The sequence below is a fragment of the Crocodylus porosus genome, unplaced genomic scaffold, assembly GCF_001723895.1.
Source record: "Crocodylus porosus isolate Cpor-Errol unplaced genomic scaffold, CroPor_comp1, whole genome shotgun sequence".
NCBI classification, from domain to species: Eukaryota; Metazoa; Chordata; order Crocodylia; family Crocodylidae; genus Crocodylus; species Crocodylus porosus.
The window spans coordinates 80,523,931-80,540,935 of NW_017728906.1; the positions used below are offsets into that span (position 1 = coordinate 80,523,931).

The 17,005-nt window shown below is 42.3% G+C and overlaps 1 protein-coding gene across 1 annotated transcript in view; it reads left to right on the top strand.

Moving 5' to 3' along the window:
- The window catches only part of TUBGCP5 (tubulin gamma complex associated protein 5), a 44,452-nt gene that overhangs the window by 21,910 nt on the left and 5,537 nt on the right, over positions 1-17,005 (top strand). The window contains exons 9-19 of the mRNA XM_019529430.1: positions 2,823-2,916; positions 3,203-3,449; positions 3,619-3,821; positions 4,344-4,459; positions 5,874-6,142; positions 8,655-8,853; positions 11,853-12,041; positions 14,504-14,686; positions 15,204-15,288; positions 15,395-15,515; positions 16,213-16,391. Coding sequence (XP_019384975.1) covers positions 2,823-2,916; positions 3,203-3,449; positions 3,619-3,821; positions 4,344-4,459; positions 5,874-6,142; positions 8,655-8,853; positions 11,853-12,041; positions 14,504-14,686; positions 15,204-15,288; positions 15,395-15,515; positions 16,213-16,391 — 1,885 coding nt within the window. The remainder of the gene's footprint in view (positions 1-2,822; positions 2,917-3,202; positions 3,450-3,618; positions 3,822-4,343; positions 4,460-5,873; positions 6,143-8,654; positions 8,854-11,852; positions 12,042-14,503; positions 14,687-15,203; positions 15,289-15,394; positions 15,516-16,212; positions 16,392-17,005) is intronic.

Here is a 17,005-nt window from a genome sequence, read left to right on the forward strand (position 1 = left end):
CATCTGTTCACCAAGGCCCCCCATGGAAGGACAAGAAACTGTGCACACAGACTGAAGATCGCTTCAGACTGGACAGAAGGAAAAATTTCTTTACAAGTCAAGTGCTGAGGGTTTGGAACCAGCTCCCCCCAGAGGTGATGGTCACTCACCCTGGCGATCTTAAAAGAGCATCTTGATGCCCACCTTGCTGGGGTCATCTGAGCTCAGCAGTCTTTCCTGCTTGTGACGGGGGGGCCATCCCAGGGCCAAGACCTCACATTGGTTTGCCCCCCTGTCTACATGGGGCAGTCTGTCCAGTCTCTTCTGCCACAACTTGCTCTTTTCATAAATTGGTTTTTGAAGTGGGATGCTTCCCCTTTTTATGCCTTGATGCCAGGGGGCGCTATCCATAGCTCCATACTGTCCCTACACCATGGCCCATGCCTTGCAGATGGCCTCCAGTTTACTATTACAGCTCTGGCCTGAGGCTAGGCCAAACTCAGTCCACTGTTGGGCCTCGCACACTACCCTATTTGGGGTCACATTCATACCACCCCCCTCACTGGGGCCTCTTTCACTCTGCCTTCCCTCACTGGGCCTCTTGTATGGTGCCCCTCATTGGGCCACATTCACTCTGCCCGGCTCCCTTGAGTGGCTCCCATAGGCCATCAGGCTTGCCTGCTCTTTCTCCTTGGCTGGACAATGCACATCCTTTTGGACTTCTCCCACGACCCTCATCTGGATGGTGACCAGCCAATTCATCAAACAATGGCCTGACTGCCCCTAGCCGCTCACCGGGCAGCTTTCTCCAATTGACATGCTTGTGGGGGTTGGTCCGTGTGCTGTCCTTCTGGCCGTCCTTCAGCCGTACTCAACACAGCCCCTGGTGTAGCCCTTCAGACTGGCCTTCAGTCCTACTATGCCCCTTTCTTACACGTAGCCCTTCAGGTCATAAAGACACACCCTACTCTGTGTGGACCCTACCTGTTCTATTGCCTTCTCTCTGGGGCCACGTTCCTGCTCACTCCCTGTAGGCCAAGCACCTGCCCCCTCCCTAGGACCTCTAGGGCAGAGGTGGGCAAAATACAGCCCACGGACCAGATTCGGCCCCTGAGGCCGGCCTGCAGGGCCCCTAAAAAATATAGAAAATTAATATTTCTCTGCCCTTGGTTCCTGTCAAAAATGACAGGAAAAAGGGCAGTAGGACCCAGGGGAAGTCCGGTGAGCTCCAACAACAACGCCTGGGGCTTCTGGCCTGGGAGCATGTGGCTGCCTGGTGCCGGAACTACTGGTAAGTGTGGGGGGAGAAGGGTATGGGGGGACCTCAGGTGGGGAAGGAGCATTGGGGGGTGGGGGGAGAGAGGCAGGAGAAATGGCCCCTTCCCCACCCTGTGGCCAGTGCCCTGTGCTGCAGCCCTGTGTGGGCTGCAAGCAGTTGCAGCAGGGAGCGCCAGCCAGGGGAAGGGGCCACTTTCACCCCCCGCACTCAGCTTTTCCCTGGGCTCCCTCCCTGTGCAGAGAAAAGCGGCCCCTCACCCACCCCATGGCTGGCAGTACGCCAGTAGCATATGCAGCCACTCGCCCACCCCATGCTGCTTTTCCATCCTCCCTGCGCTCAGCACCACCTTGTAACCTGGCCCCTCTGCCAGGCTGACAGCGGGGCCAGGTTACAAGCCGGTGCTGAGTGTGGGGAAGAGTGGCCCCTTGCTTACCCTATGGCCAGTTCCCTGCGCTGAAGCCGCTCGCAGCCTGCCTGGGACTGCCGGTGCCTGCTTCAGACAGCCCCACGTGGGCTGTGAGCGCCTGCAGCAGGGAGTGCTGGCCATGGGGTGGGTGAGGGGCTGCTTTTCCCTGCGCTTAGCACCAGTTTCTTCCCTGCCAGCAAGCAGGGAGTCGGGGCTGTGCGCTGCCCCCCACCTGTACCGTGGGGCTGGGGGGCACTGGGTGTGAGTGGGCAGGGAGCTAGTGGGAGCACGGGGTCCACACTGGTGCCCCAGGGTCAGTGCCAGTGGGGCCCAGAGCAGGGTGGCAGGAACATGGGATCCCAGCTGGCAGGGGTTCTATGGAGCCGGGCCAGCTCCCCCCTCTCCCTGCTGGTGTAGCCTCCACAGACCCTTGCCAGCCTGTGCCCCGCTTTGGGCCCCACCTGTGCTGGCCCTGGGACATTGATCCCAAGACATTGGGACATTGGTCCCAAGATGGTGACCAGGGGGCGGGGTACCTGTCAAGGGGCGGGGCTACCCATGCGGCCCTCCACCCGAAATAATTGCCTACCCCTGCTCTAGGGTCTTACACCTGCGGGAGCTCAGGTGGCTGTAGCTGTGTCTGGCCCCCGTGCCTGTCCTTATGTCTGTGTAACCCATCAGGATGTAGGGGCTGGAGTTTTAAGGTGCCCCTCCTCGCCTTTCACCAGGAAGGTAACTGGCCTGGCATTTCTGGGGGACTGTCCCCGCCACAGACAGCCCCACCAGGCCACCCTTTCCTGGCAGGGTGCAGTTTAAGGTCATGTCCAGGACTGGGAGCCTCCTGCCATCCCAGTAGCTCTGGCCCTTGCCTCCAAGATGTTCCTGAGCAGCAACTCAGCTGAAAGTTGTCTTTTCAGCTGCTTATAGCAAACTGCTGTCTCAGCCCTCTGAGCCTGAATCTAACCAGGGTTGAGCTACACCTGCCAGCTGCCTGCTCCTAGCCTTAAATTGGCAGGCACCCAAAGTGTCCTGCCACACTGCTCAAGTGCAGGGGGGTTGGACCCAATGATCTGTAAGGTCCCCTCCAGCCCCTAACATCTATGAAACTATGAATCTGTTTTTAACATGTTAAAATTGTCTGGGTTTTTTTCTTTTCAGGCTACTTTCAGGAGTAAAAAAGCTCTTTATATTTCAGCTGAATGAAGGAAAGGTGACTGTGAGAAATGACATTATCGTAACTCATTTGACCCACGTAAGTTGTGTTGATCAACTAAGGTTCATTTTATTCCATGGTAATTCAGTGTGTTCTTTAGAAGGGTTGAATATTTAGGGGAAAGGAAATTTAAACATCCAGTAGAAGAAAAAGTTTCCATAACAGTTCTTAATTTAAGCAAATAATTTTAATTCAGATTTATTAATAAAATTGAGGGATGCTTACCATGTTACAAGATTATCACAGAAGGTAAAAGTGAAAGTTGTTTTCAGGTTGTTTAAAAATTACTTTTTGTTAAATTATTTTGAAAAATTGTGTTTTGCAGAACTGCTTAAGGTCAGTGTTGGAGCAAATAGCTGCATATGGGCAAGTTGTGTTTAGGCTGCAGAAGTTTATTGATGAAGTGATGGGACACAGTTCAGAAAACCTAACACATGGGACCCTTTCCACTCCCAAGAAAACAACAGACGCCCCATTTAGAACCTACCAAGCTTTTATGTGGGCCCTGTACAAGTACTTTATTAGCTTCAAAGAAGAACTTACTGAAATTGAAAAAAGCATAATCAATAAAGGTACAGTATAAAGGAAATGTTATAAGGGCTAACACAAATATGGGAAATAAGCTACTGTGCACATTTTAAGTTGAAGGTAGTTGTATTTAAAATGTATAGCCTTTAAAAACTTTATGTAACTTAAAATTGGCCTAAAATCTTCTCCTTGTACGATTTGCTTTTTTCCTAGATAAAACAATCACTCTTTCAATAGTAATAGATAAACTATCACCACGACTGGCTCAGCTTAAGGTACTTCACAAAGTTTTCAGCACAGGAGTAGCAGAAGTACCACCTGATACTCCAAATGTTCTAAGAGCATCTCATCTGCTTAATACACTTTACAAAGCCATTCTTGAATATGACAGTGTTGGAGAAGCATCTGAGCAAACAGTATGTATAACCTAATTTCCCCAAAAAACTACCTATGTAGTACCAGAGGTATTTTGATTAAGGTTTTGTGGTGCATTGGCTGAATACACCAGCCTACCATCTCTGACTTTATAAAAAAAACAAACAAAAAAAAAAAGCCTGTTAAGACTACACACAAAGGCATGAACTGATTCTTATCCATTTCCATTGTGAACTCCTATAGTTTCTGCTCAAAAAATACTTACAGTACAGTTTGTTTGTGTGTATTTGTTTTCAGACTAAAATGCATTCACAAAGTAATAAGACTGCATGCACTTTGTCTGTCTGATGGACATAAGCTGATGTTGCTGTAGTTTAACATTCTATTCAGACATGCTATTTAAAACAAAATCATACTCAGGCATTACATTTAAAAATGTTTATACAATTTCCTGGGTTTGCTTCTTTGCAGTATCTTGTCCTTTTTATGTGGGGAAAAATATCTTTTAAATATAATACTTTGTCCATTGTTCTACCACATCTATTGCTTGCTTCTTATTTCAGGTGTCCCTCTTATTCTCTCTCTGGGTTGAAACAGTAAGACCATATTTACAGACAGTGGATGAGTGGATAGTCCATGGTAACTTATTTGATCCTGCCAAAGAATTTATTATTCAGCGGTAAGGGTGGTGATACTCCATTTTAATCCTTTTTTATATTGTACAGTTATTTGCAATAAATGAATCTAGAATTAGAAAATTTTTGCATTTATAGGTGGTTAATAGATTTTTTCCACTATGCAGCTTTACTCAAACTTTCTCCTAGTATACAAAAAGTAAGGACAGTTGTTTTGAAAATTAAGGCTGTTGCATGAAGTAAGAAAGTATCCTTTTTTGTTTTGATGTGTTTACTGTTGAAAACAATTAATAGCTGACTATCAGAATTGTTACCAGACTCTTCAACATCCTTGTTGAGGATATTTCAGATGTCTTCCTTTGGTACTTCTAATACTGCAGGATTGCACTATAAATGTGTAGTTGCAGCTTCTTTAGACGTTCCTAAGCAAGCTTTAAACTTGGGTCCTGATAACAGGATAGTCAATGGTATCATGGGATTTAGCCTGTGCTGCAAAATCCACATGAGATTTTAGGTAAATACCTCAGCCCGTGGTGGCTTAGCATATATGCTCTGCCATTGCTACGCTGGTATCAGTGCTCAGATTGTAGCTCAAGCTTACCTCACCTTTGGGGTGAATTGTAGATGTACTCAAAGATTTTTCAATTAAAAAGGGCTCTCTCCTTGCTTGAGATTTGTTAACATACAGTTTATAATAACAGATAACAAATAAGATATTGTAACTATAGACTGTGCATTTAACTTCTTACACAAATCTATTTTTACTGGGAAGTGCTAAGGCAGAAGTTACAAAAGTATTATTGGGCATTGGTTAGGTATTAAATTTTAAGCTACTGCAAAAAAATTACCAAGTTTTGTTCTATTCAATTTTGCTATAGTTAATTGTGTTTTATATTATGATTTTTTTCATATTTTTTTTCAATAATTCTAAAGTTATACTATTAAATCTTCGTAGTTATCCACAGATCTTCAATAAATTCTTGGATAAACTCTATCTTAAGTTCACGGTCTAGTTACCAATACTTCTCCTGGACTTCAGTTAGATGTACAAGAGATCAAAACTAGTATGACGATCAGGGATCCTGGTTTTTTCCAATTTAAAAAAAACAAACAAACCCATTTTCAGATTTAAAAAAGTAACCCAAAATGCATTTTTCCACGATTTTAAAATGAAATGCCACTGACTATATTAGTAGCGTTTCATTTTAATCACAGAAAAATGTGCATTTTGGATTACTTTTTTAATCTGAAGATTTGGGGCTTTTTTTAGCAGAAAAACCAGGATCCCTGGTGATAAGTGAAGTAATAACTTTGGGTGTGGTATCAGAAGTGCTTTTTTATTCCAAATCAAAAATGAAATATAAAAGAAAGATGGTTATGTTGCTTAGTATGGAAGCCTTAACTATTTTATTTTTTTTTTTAAAGAGAACATATACTTCTTTTTTCCCCTCCTTTCAGAAACAAAAATGTCCCAGTTAACCATAGAGATTTTTGGTATGCTACTTACACACTATATAGTGTGTCAGAAAAGACAGAAAATGAAGAGAAAATGAGTGATAATGCCAGCGCCAGTTCCGGCAGTGATCAAGCTCCCTCAAGCAGGCAGCACACCATGGTTTCCTTTCTAAAACCAGTTCTAAAACAAATCATCATGGCTGGAAAATCCATGCAGCTGTTAAAGAACCTACGGTGCAAAGATGGTTCTCCACAGCAAACTGCATCAAGAGGTGAAAATGACAGTTGTGTGAAATACCACTCCCTAAAGTCTCTAATAGCATATGCATAGTTAATGTACTGAGTATGTGGATATGTAATAACTGTATCATTCCAAGTTATCATTGACTGGGAACTGATTCATAGTTATAATAAAAGTCAGGTTATGGATGTGTACATTGACCTAGCATTCTAAGAAAAACGGTCATCTTTGAAGCACTGATGTGCTGTGGTTGTGATGCCAGGGTGTAGAAGTGACCACCCAGCCCAGTATGCCATGCACTTAGGGGGGTGGAGGAGGATTTGCACCCGCATTTTTGGAATGTGGCTGGGATGTCCTCCCTCTCTGTTCCCGGCTCACCTAAGCGTGAGTTCAGTAACCTGAAGTTGACCAAAACCGTATGCGGTGTGTTTCCCTGATTTTGGGGTGCCTAGGAGGGGGGCAGGTGGGAGTACTTGGTACTTGGACTCATAGTTTTGGGTTCTCAGGGGCAGGTGGGAGCATGATAAGGAACCATGATGAATTGGGTAATGATGACACTCCTTGTTCAATAAAAGCTAAAGGAGCTTATAGATAAAGTGCTAAAAAAAGGGAAAAAGTTGGGAGTGATGGTGGGGAGAATAGAATTCTGGCCTCGTATCAGAGCAGCCAGTTTGCATTGTGGGATGCTTGGAGGACTGACCCTCGTAATAGTACACTTGGTGTCCACATTTGAGACAACTCAAAGTAGTTAACCAGTTCAAAATAATACTTGATTTTTTTTTCCAGGTACACTTCTGAACAATTCCTGGCAGCTTTTGAAACTATTTTTAATAGTCTGCTTCACAATTTAAACATACATCCATATCCTGAGTGTCTCTACTAGTCCCTTTTTAGGAATACAGAACTTTCCTGATCATGTTTACATTTGTGGTTTGTAACTTCCTTTGTAGTTTGAACATCATAATCTATTCTAAGATTTTTGATGTAGTCAATCAGAACAAAGTTAGGATTTATGTTTCCACTTAAAATAGGTTTTTGGGGAGAGTTTTGGTTTTGCTACTTTATTTTAATGTAGTTTTTGTTTTAAAGTTTTAACTAAGATTTTTTTTTTAAATCTGAATCCTAAAACTATGTTGTTTGATACAAGTGGTAGGTGAATCAGTTTATGGAAGAAAGGCAGCAGTTATAATTTGAGGAAAATCTGTTGGTAATCGATCCAAAGAACTTAATGTAGCTATAGGCATGCTGACTATGTGGGCTTTTTCTTGAATGATTTTATAGAAAGAACAGCAGGGGAATCAGTTTTGTTACATTTATACAAGTTTTTTTATCTGTGGGGGTAGTATAGGATGGCTTTGAACTCCTTCTCGAGGTTTTTTTAAAAGTTTGTGTTGGCCCTTTTGCCCTGAGATGATAAACCATCTTAGTGAAAATGTCTTTGTTTACTATTAACTATACCTTGTAGATGATGTACTGTATTGACTGGATTCTAAGATGAGGTTTCTCTCCCACCCCTACTCAGGTTAGGGGCACATGTAACACTTAGGTCAATTTAAATCTTTAAGCAGACAGACATTCAAGCCTATTAAAATTCATTTAAAGGTGCCTGGAATAGAACAGAAGTGTACCTGTAAAATAAATAAATAATAATAAATAAAAAAATTGAGTATTATTTTGAATGGGGGTGGGGCAGGTAGCTGCTTTGACTTGTGCTTCAGCTACTACCCAGGGGCTGGGACCATAGCCACAACTGCTGCCTGCTCCCTCCACCACACACGACTTCTGTTCTCCTGCCTGCTGCTCTCCCTTCTGCTCCCCACTCCCATCACCCCCACTTCTCTGCATTGGCAGTCTTTGTGCACACTGCAGCTTGGGGCACTAAGTATGTCCCTATTCTAGTCCCTTGGCAGTGGTGCACAGCCCACATAGTTGCTACAGGGCCTGGGGGCGATGGAGGCTACCAGTGTGGGACATGGGAAAGGGGAGTAGAAGCTGGTAGAGGAGTGGTCTTGGGGCTGTGGGCAGGCACAAGAAGGGGCAAGCCATTAACTCCCTACACCTCCCCCCCATACACGCACCCTGCTCCTCTGCAGTGGTGGGAAGGATGAATTAAAGGCACCCTTACAATAATTAGGTTCTGTACATGGAAAATTATAACAAATTTATCAATTGTCCGTGTAAAAAATCTTTAATTATTTGGGGGTTGTGTTAAATTCAAGGTTATCTCATATTTGAGTATATACGGGGTATACCTAGAGGGTCAGAGGGCCTATATTTTTCTGAAACAATGATAGTTAATATTTTAGACTCTGATTCAGCAAATTATTTGATTAGGAGCCTAACCATATAAATTGTTCTGTTAATTTCAAGGTTTAAAATTGAGTACAAGTATTTAAATGAATCATGCCCAAAGTGCTCTTTGCTGCTGTGTATAGAAATATAACTGGTAAGATCAGCTTAATATTGTACTGCTCAAAGGTGCAAAGTTTACCCATTATTTTGTTCTAAGAAAACTATCATAAGATTTTTAATGTCTAATTCAGATGCAGAACGAAAAAGTTTATACACATTATTTCTGGAGTCTGTGCAGTCCCGTCTGCGGCATGGGGAAGAATCTGTTTCAGATATTATTACAGAACAGCAAGCGACCAAGCAGAGTTTAATAAAGATGCAGTCTATAGCTGAAAGACACTTGGAACTGGATGTTGTCCATGACCCCCTGCTGGCTATTAACTTTGCCAGGTAATTGAGCAACTACCATGTAACCAGTCTTGCTGCTGTGTTGTCAAGCAGCATCTTACCTTAGATTGATAGGGTAAAGCTTTTTTGCTGCTACCTAAAGTGGACAAGCACAAGGAGGTGGAACGATCTGTGAAGCATTGTCTTAGTTCCAAAGTGAGCAATGGCCAGAGTTAACTTCAAGAAAGTATGAAGTGAATATGCTAGAAGGATTTTACAGATATCTGCTATATATAGTTTCACTTGAATTGATTACTGTAGAAAAATGGGAATTATCTTTTAGCATACCAGTTTCTGTGAGAGAGAATTAAATTAATTATACTATGATAATAGCTCTTATTTGATAGTGAATACAGCAAAATCTGTGTTAACCGGCACTTTATTAACCAGAAAACTCTATTAATCGACATCCGAGGGATGTAGCAAAAGTGAAACCAGAAGTACCACTTCCAGGTTTCACTGTTGCTGTGAGCAGAGTTCTTGCCGCTGCTTTGGCCCACAACCCAGGGCAGAGCAGCCTGCTCAGAGCCCCCCTCTCTGTCCTCTGGCACACTGATGCCAGGGAGTGCACCAGATAGTGCACATTTGATTAACCGGCATCCCCATTCCTGGGGGATGCTGGATAACAGAGCTTTTACTGTACTTGTAATATGCACATTGATGTATTCTTATAACTTCTTTCATTTGAATTGGTGTTTCCCTTCAGCAGATTACCAGAAAAATATATTATTGATTCTTTTGTGGGTCTAAAATTTAGCCTAAGTGTTACAGAAAAAGCTAATTACCATAAAAATCCTTATTTCTCCATTTAGAGCAGGGATGGCTTTGGTAAATTTTTGTGCATCCCTCTGGGATTTCTAATGTCAACAACATTCTAAATTGTTGTCTGACTCAGAACATAATTTGTGGCAAGAAAGAAATATAGCCATTTATTTCTTTTTTAAACACTATTAGGCTGCTTAGTGTTACAACTTCTGGAAACATTTAAATATAGTGAAAGGTGCCTTTTGGTGGTTCTTTTATATTATTATTATTTTATTTTTTATTATTATATTTAGTCGTTGTTAGAGGTGCACTGATACTAAGTCCACATCATATCAGCACCAATAAAAGAAAAGTTGACATTATTGGCAGTCAGCTGTTTTTTGGCTGATGTGGTTGATTTAATGTCGCTGATAAATGCCACGTGCATCTGTGTAGCTGCAGCATGCGCATGGCCAGCCTGGAAGCTTGGAGAGCAGCATCTGGCCAGTAAGTCTGTTGGGGGGAAAAAGGGCAGAGGGGAGGGAAATGGCGTGGGAGGGTAGGGGGCAGATTGAGGCCCCCATGGTGTGGGAGGGAGGGGCTTAGCTGGGGTAGGGCATCGGACGGAGCTGCAAGCAGCTCATCCGGATGGGGTGTGGGGAGAGGGGGACAGCTCCTGCTGCTGCATGTACCCCCAGAGGAGGCTTGGAGGGCATGTGTCCCTCAGAACTGTGTGCAGGGTGGGAGTGGGCTGCCACTGTGGGCTGGGGCTGGGGGTGGCGCCAGGCTCTTCCTGGCAAGGGCTGAGTTGGGGCTGCACTTGGGACAGGTGGCAGTGCTGGGAATGAGGGCTACAGCCACCACAGAATTCGCTGCAACTCCCCCCATGCCTCCCCTTCCACTGCCACCACCCGCCCTGAGCATAGCCCCAGCCCAGCACTTCCCCCGAGCCTGCAGTGGGCAGTCCACCCACACCCTGCATGCAGATCTGGGGGGCACATGCCCCCCAGGCCTCCCCTGGGGTTGTGCATAGCAACGGGAGGTGCCCCTGCTCCCTGTGTGTGCCCAGATGAGCTGCTCATGGCTCTGTCCCATGCTCCACCCTGGCTAGGCAGCCCCAGCCCCCCAACAGACTTACCAGCCGGATGCTGCCAAGATGCGTATTGGCAGTCATATCAGTATCAGCCGATAGGGCTTATTAATAATTGGTATCGGCCCAAAAAATCTTTATTGGTGCATCCCCAGTTATTACTTTAAAGAGAATGCTTCTAAGGGTGGAAGCAGACATCACCTTTTTCTGCCATAAACATTTTTACGGCAGCACAAAACAAAAAATAAATATACATCTATAACGTTTGTCTCACCACAGTAGGTGGTAATAATTTGCGTCCATTTTATTGTGATAGATGTCTGTTTGCTTTATGGTTAGAGAGTGTGGGCAGCCTGGAGCATTTAAGGGTGTCTACACTGGACTTTGAATATAGAGTTGCAGCACGTTTGTCACTCTTCCTAGCTTTTCAGTCACTTAGCCATATCGATAAGCCCTATGATTCAGCCTTTGCATTTATGCCAAAAAAAGTTTTTTCCCACTTGCTCTTGTTATATAGTTTATCCAGATTTTGAGTCTAAACAAAAGAAACCATGGAACTTTTCACCTATTTATTCATTCCTTGGAACCTCCTCCTTTTATTGGGTCACAGTTTATCCCTAAAGGCCATATGAGAATACCTGTTACTCGGAAGTTTTCAGTATTTTTTACTTTTAAGAAGTAAATTCCAAAAATATTCCAAGATGCTCCATCATGAGTTTGAGTTAGTTACAGCTTGCAATACAAATGAAGAGTTTTGTTCTACATAGGTGGTATGATTGACCACTTAGCTAAGTTATGACATGAATGCCATTTTGTTAACAGTAACTATAGTGAGAAATCCACCTTTGCAAGGCATCTTCTTAAGTAAAATCCCCTAAGTGAGACCACTACGTTTTGAATATAGAACAATCTTTTGGGAGGTATTCTAAGAATAACTTTTGTCTTTTATTTAAACTAGTGGTTTTCAGACTGTTCTGTGGAGCCCCAGAATTCTGCAGTAGGTCATCGGGGCTTCCAGAAAGATTGGGGGTAATGGCAGAGAGGGCTAGAAGGTGGTGTACTAGCATTGCCAGGCCATGTCCCCTGGCTCTGTAGAAGGGGTAGGGGTTCCACAAACTTGAGGAAGTTTGAAAACCACTGACCTGAGCAATGTGTTTTACTTTTTAAGGTTGTATTTAGAGCAAAGTGACTTTCACGAGAAGTTTACCGGTGGGGATGTTTGTGTGGATAGATCTTCTGAATCTGTGACATGCCAGACTTTTGAACTGACGCTGAGGTCTTGCCTTTATCCTCACATAGACAAGCAGTATTTGGAGTGCTGTGGCAATCTAATGCAAACTTTAAAGAAAGATTACAGGTAAGAAATCAAATTGAGCCTTTTTTTTTTTTTAAAGGCATGTTTCTTCTTTCATATTCTACTGTAAAAGCAGCAGTTAAAGAAAATCTATCTTCTTTGATAAATAATAGAAAAAAGCACTAAAAGAAGTAACACAAGATTTTTCTAATCATTCTGTTCACTTTTATGTCTTATCTGCATAGTTTTTAAGTGATCATATAAACTGATTACTTCTGTGGAATGAGTAGGAATCACTTAAAAAAAAAAGATAACTTCATATAGTATTAAGTACTTCTGTTTACTGAAGTATTAACATTGGCAACTTTTTGTGTTTTTACTATGTTGCATTTCATATCCTTTGAAAGTGTATGAAACCCTAGCACCATTTAAATTGCTGGCAAAATGTTTAACTTAAGTGAGACTAGGAAATTTCATTCCACTTAATAGACTAATCAGGTGAAGCTGCAGAGATTACTCAATTTTAAATTTAACTACAATAATGCAACTAATTCTGTAGTATTAAAATGGCATTGATATCTGAGGTAGTTCCAGGACATCACTTTTCTCTATTCTGTCATTAGTCCTTACGGCTCCCTTCATTGTTGTACCTGTACATTGCACAGTCATTAACTGTGTGTATTCTTACAACATCCCTAAGGTAGGGAGGTAATAGTCTTCTATTTTCCAACAGATTGAGATGTAATAGTAAAATTGGGACTTTTTTGGTTTAAGTGTCCATATTTAAGCAAAAGTCCCTTTTGAAGTTGGAAGTTTTTCCCATGCTCTGCATTTTTAGTGATATATGGCCCTGTGTTTTTCCTGTGTGTAGCAGTGGTGTCCTTGTGCATGCTACACTGTTCCAGATGGGCTGCTTCATGGACCAGAAGCAGCATAGCCATATTTGCATGGTGCTTCAGACAGCATAATTGGCACTGCTAAGTGATAGGGCTTGTCAGTCTGTGTTGATTAGCTTGGCTGTAGCACTGTTACAGCTTAGGAGGTATGCTGCCTGGAACAGTATAGTGCAGTTGGCAGTTCATCGCCCACATGCTGGATCCTACCCATGGAACCATTTTATTCAGCATCTGGATGTCAGGCTTTGGAGACATCCAGCAGCAGATGGCTTTGGCAGCACTCACTTTTCCATGTTCCTCTGGGGAAAAACAGCAATGGACAGATGCTCTTCCCAGGCCTCTGCACAGGAAAGTAGTTGTGGTGCATGGATCGTAGCACCCTTTTTCCTGCTTGCTTTTAACCTGAGCTGAGTCATTCTGGCCCACAGCCAAGAAAGGTAATTGACTGCTGGTGTAGTGTTTGTGTGCTGCTACAAGACACAGTGGGCATTTTTATACATGTTGAGGAGTGTGGGAGTGTGAGGGCAGAAAAGGAACACTTTAATTAGGTCGACTCTCAAGAGCCATTCTAATTTAAAGCTTCTGCAGTGTCTTATGCGTTCAGTGTCCTGAGCTTCAAAATGGCAGCAGGACAAACTTTAGTTAAAATGCCTCCACTGCCATTTTGAAGCACGGGGACACTGAATACATGTGACACTGAGGCTGTTGTAGCATGCTAGTCAGTATGCTCCAGCAAACTCGATTAATTGAGTCTGCGCCAACATGTTTTAATTAGAACACGTTGGAGCAGGTGTCAGGTACATGTGTAGGTGCCTGGGGAGCCCAGTGGATAGACACGGCCAATATTTTCTCCCAAAAGGTTATTCTTGGCAACCAAGGACTCAGTTTAAGAAAGTACTTTGATCTCGCAAGTAAATCAATGGCACTACACTTTAAAGCTAAGAATGAGACTTTAATACCTGTGTTAGATGTGGGTCCAAGTGGTACCTGTGTAAGAATAAAAGAATCTATCAGAGTTTACTGAAGTATGCCATTCAGTTTGGAGTTCTTGTAATGAAGATGCCCCTAAAACAAGGACCAGCAACCTTTTTAACAAGCTGTAGGTTGGAACCAGCCTGGCTCCAGTTCAGTGAGAGCTGAGTGACTGGCTGTCAGTGTCAGAGGGCTTTCCCTGCCAACACTCCTTCCCCAGCTCCCTGCTCTCAAGCTGTGGCTGCAGTGCAGTGTCTAGGCAGTGCAGAGCTGCACCAGGGCCAAACAGCTGGAAGTTGCATCCTTAGTGCTGCCACTTCTCTCTGTTCTTAAGCTGTGGCACAGCTACCCATTGGCTAGAAGCTGCACCCATTCTGCAGCCAGGAGACTGAGAGAAGTGATAGCAGTGGTACAGGTGGTGCTTTCAGCAGGCCAGCCTTAGCACAGCTCCTTGCTGCCTGGCCTGGGTATGAGCCAAGGCACAGGTAAAGCCCTCTGGTTCTGCAGGCTGGTTCCAGGGGCTGGATCTGAATCTGGGCCATATGTTGCCAACCCCTGGTCTAAAAGGTTATAGTATATGATATTTCATTTGATGTTAAACTAAGACTTAACAGTGAAAGTTGACGAAATGTTTGTATATTTGTGTTTCTTATTTAGGCTAGTAGAGTACTTGCAGGCAATGAGAAACTTCTTTTTGCTTGAAGCTGGAGATACTATGTATGATTTCTATACATCTATCTTTGATAAGATTAGAGAGAAAGAAACTTGGCAGAATGTATCATTCCTAAATGTTCAGCTACAGGAGGCAGTTGGTCAGCGTTACCCAGAGGACAGTTCAAGGTAAAAACGCATGAATTTTTTACAGTAGTAGTTAAAAAACTGAATTCCTTCTCTCTCCCTGTTGAAATAATAGGTTAATGTAATATATAAGTATTCTTTGTGGTCTTATTTGTCAGCACAGTGAAATTCCTCTTACTTAGCATGACACTGGATTATTATGCACAGTAGTAAAATATTTAAATAGTAGCCTGGCAGTAAGCTAATGATGATGATTTTCAGTTAATATTGTAATATTCATTCCAATTGTACCTACAGAAATTTGCTTTTACTCTTCCTTCACACAAGCTCTGTTATTTATTCACTTGCAATGATGTTTTTTCATAAGTCTTATTTCTTTTACAACATTTTCTAAAGAAGCCCTGAACAGAGATCATCTTAACCACTCGTTTCTTTCCAGATAAGATTTAATCATTGATATTTAACAGTGGTAAATTAAAGCAAAAATCTTAAGTAAAAGAACTACCTGCTAGTTTTTTAGCAAACCATTGCTAACTAGAGTCCTTGTTTCTTTGCATAGGCTATCTATATCTTTTGAAAGTGTTGATACAGCAAAGAAGAAACTCCCTGTCCATACCTTAGATGGCTTAACTTTGAGCTACAAGGTAAAACCCTGTCACAAAATAATGTTTTTACACCTTTAATTTTAAAACATTTGAAATAAGCTCCATGAAATTAAATACTCTTAATTTTCTTCCCTCACACTTTTAGGTCCCTTGGCCTGTGGATATAGTTATAAGCTTAGAATGTCAAAAAATTTACAATCAGGTGTTTCTTCTCTTATTACAAATAAAGTGGGCTAAGTACAGTCTAGATGTTTTACGATTTGACGGTAAGAAATTTCTTGAACGAGAGATTCTGTTTTTTAAATCTATTACTGAATCTAAGGTCTTGTTTTTAGGGCATGTAGGTAGATATAGTTTAAGGTTAAACTTGATAATTCTATAAAACTCCATATTGGGATTGGCTGGAGGGTTTGATCTTATGGGGATAAGCAAGGTACAGGGAGTAAGGGGCTCACCTATAGCTTTTGCAACCATATCAGGCAATTCTTCCGCTTGAAGGTATTTAGAATTGTATCTTCTAATTGTTAAAATGTATTTAAAACTGTGAGCATCTAGCTAAAGTTTGACACCTACCTCTTAGGGAGACAACATGTTTGTGTAACTTGTGGGGGTTTTTAACATGTAGAAAATGGAGTAACAGATCAGGAAGTGGATTGGAGTTGCACTCAGTGGGTGCAGGGTTGACTTTGTGACATGCCTGCCAAGCAAGTTGGCTCCTACTGTTTTAGCATGTAGCAAATGGCAGTTGCATATACCTTGCTCCTCAACCATTTCTCTATATATTCTTCACATACGTAGTTCTTAACAAAACATCTGAATTGGAAAGGGGGAAAAGCTGTTTCAGTGTATTTATGTGCAGATACTTGATTTAAAAAAATGTAGGTATTTCAATTTTTAAATACAGTTTTGTATACCATTCTCATAGTAACATCTTTCCTATTTTTTTTGTTTTTGTTTTTTTAGAACTAGTTAGTGCTGCTGAAAAGCCACAGCTCAAGGAAGAACCCTTATTACAACAAGAGAGAGTTCCTCAGTTTGGACCACACACAGAGCTTATAAAACAACAAATTCATCGCATGTTTCTCTTACGTGTGAAACTCATGCATTTTGTAAACAGTTTGCACAACTACATCATGACCAGGGTTTGTCTCTTTATAATAATTTCTCTCACTTTAAGAATTTCAAACCTCAAACGTAGTATTGCTAGTTATTCAGAATAATTTTTGACTAAGCCTCTGTGTAGTTAAATCTTTTTTTCTCTTTGAACATTTAAATTTAAACTTTAAACTGTCTTTAAAATACAGGCATACCTCGTTTTATTGCGCTTCGCAGATATTGCGTTTTTTACAAATTGAAGGTTTGTGGCAACCCTGTGTCGAGCAAGTCTATCAGCGCCATTTTTCCAACAGCATTTGCTCACTTCGTGTCTCTGTGTCACACTTTGGTAATTCTCGCAATATTTCAAACTTTTTCGTTATTATATTTGTTAAGGTGATCTGTGATCTTTGATGTTACTATTGTAATTGTTTTGGGGTGCCACGAACCGCGCCCATATAAGACGGCAAACTTAATCGATAAATGTTGTGTGTGTTCTGACTGCTCCACTGACCAGCCGTTCCCCCGTCTCTCTCCCTCTCCTCGGGCCTCCCTATTTCCTGAGACGCAACAATATTGAAATTAGGCCAGTTAATAACCCTACAATGGCCTCTAAGTGTTCAAGTGAAAGGAAGAGTCGCACGTCTCTCACTTTAAATCA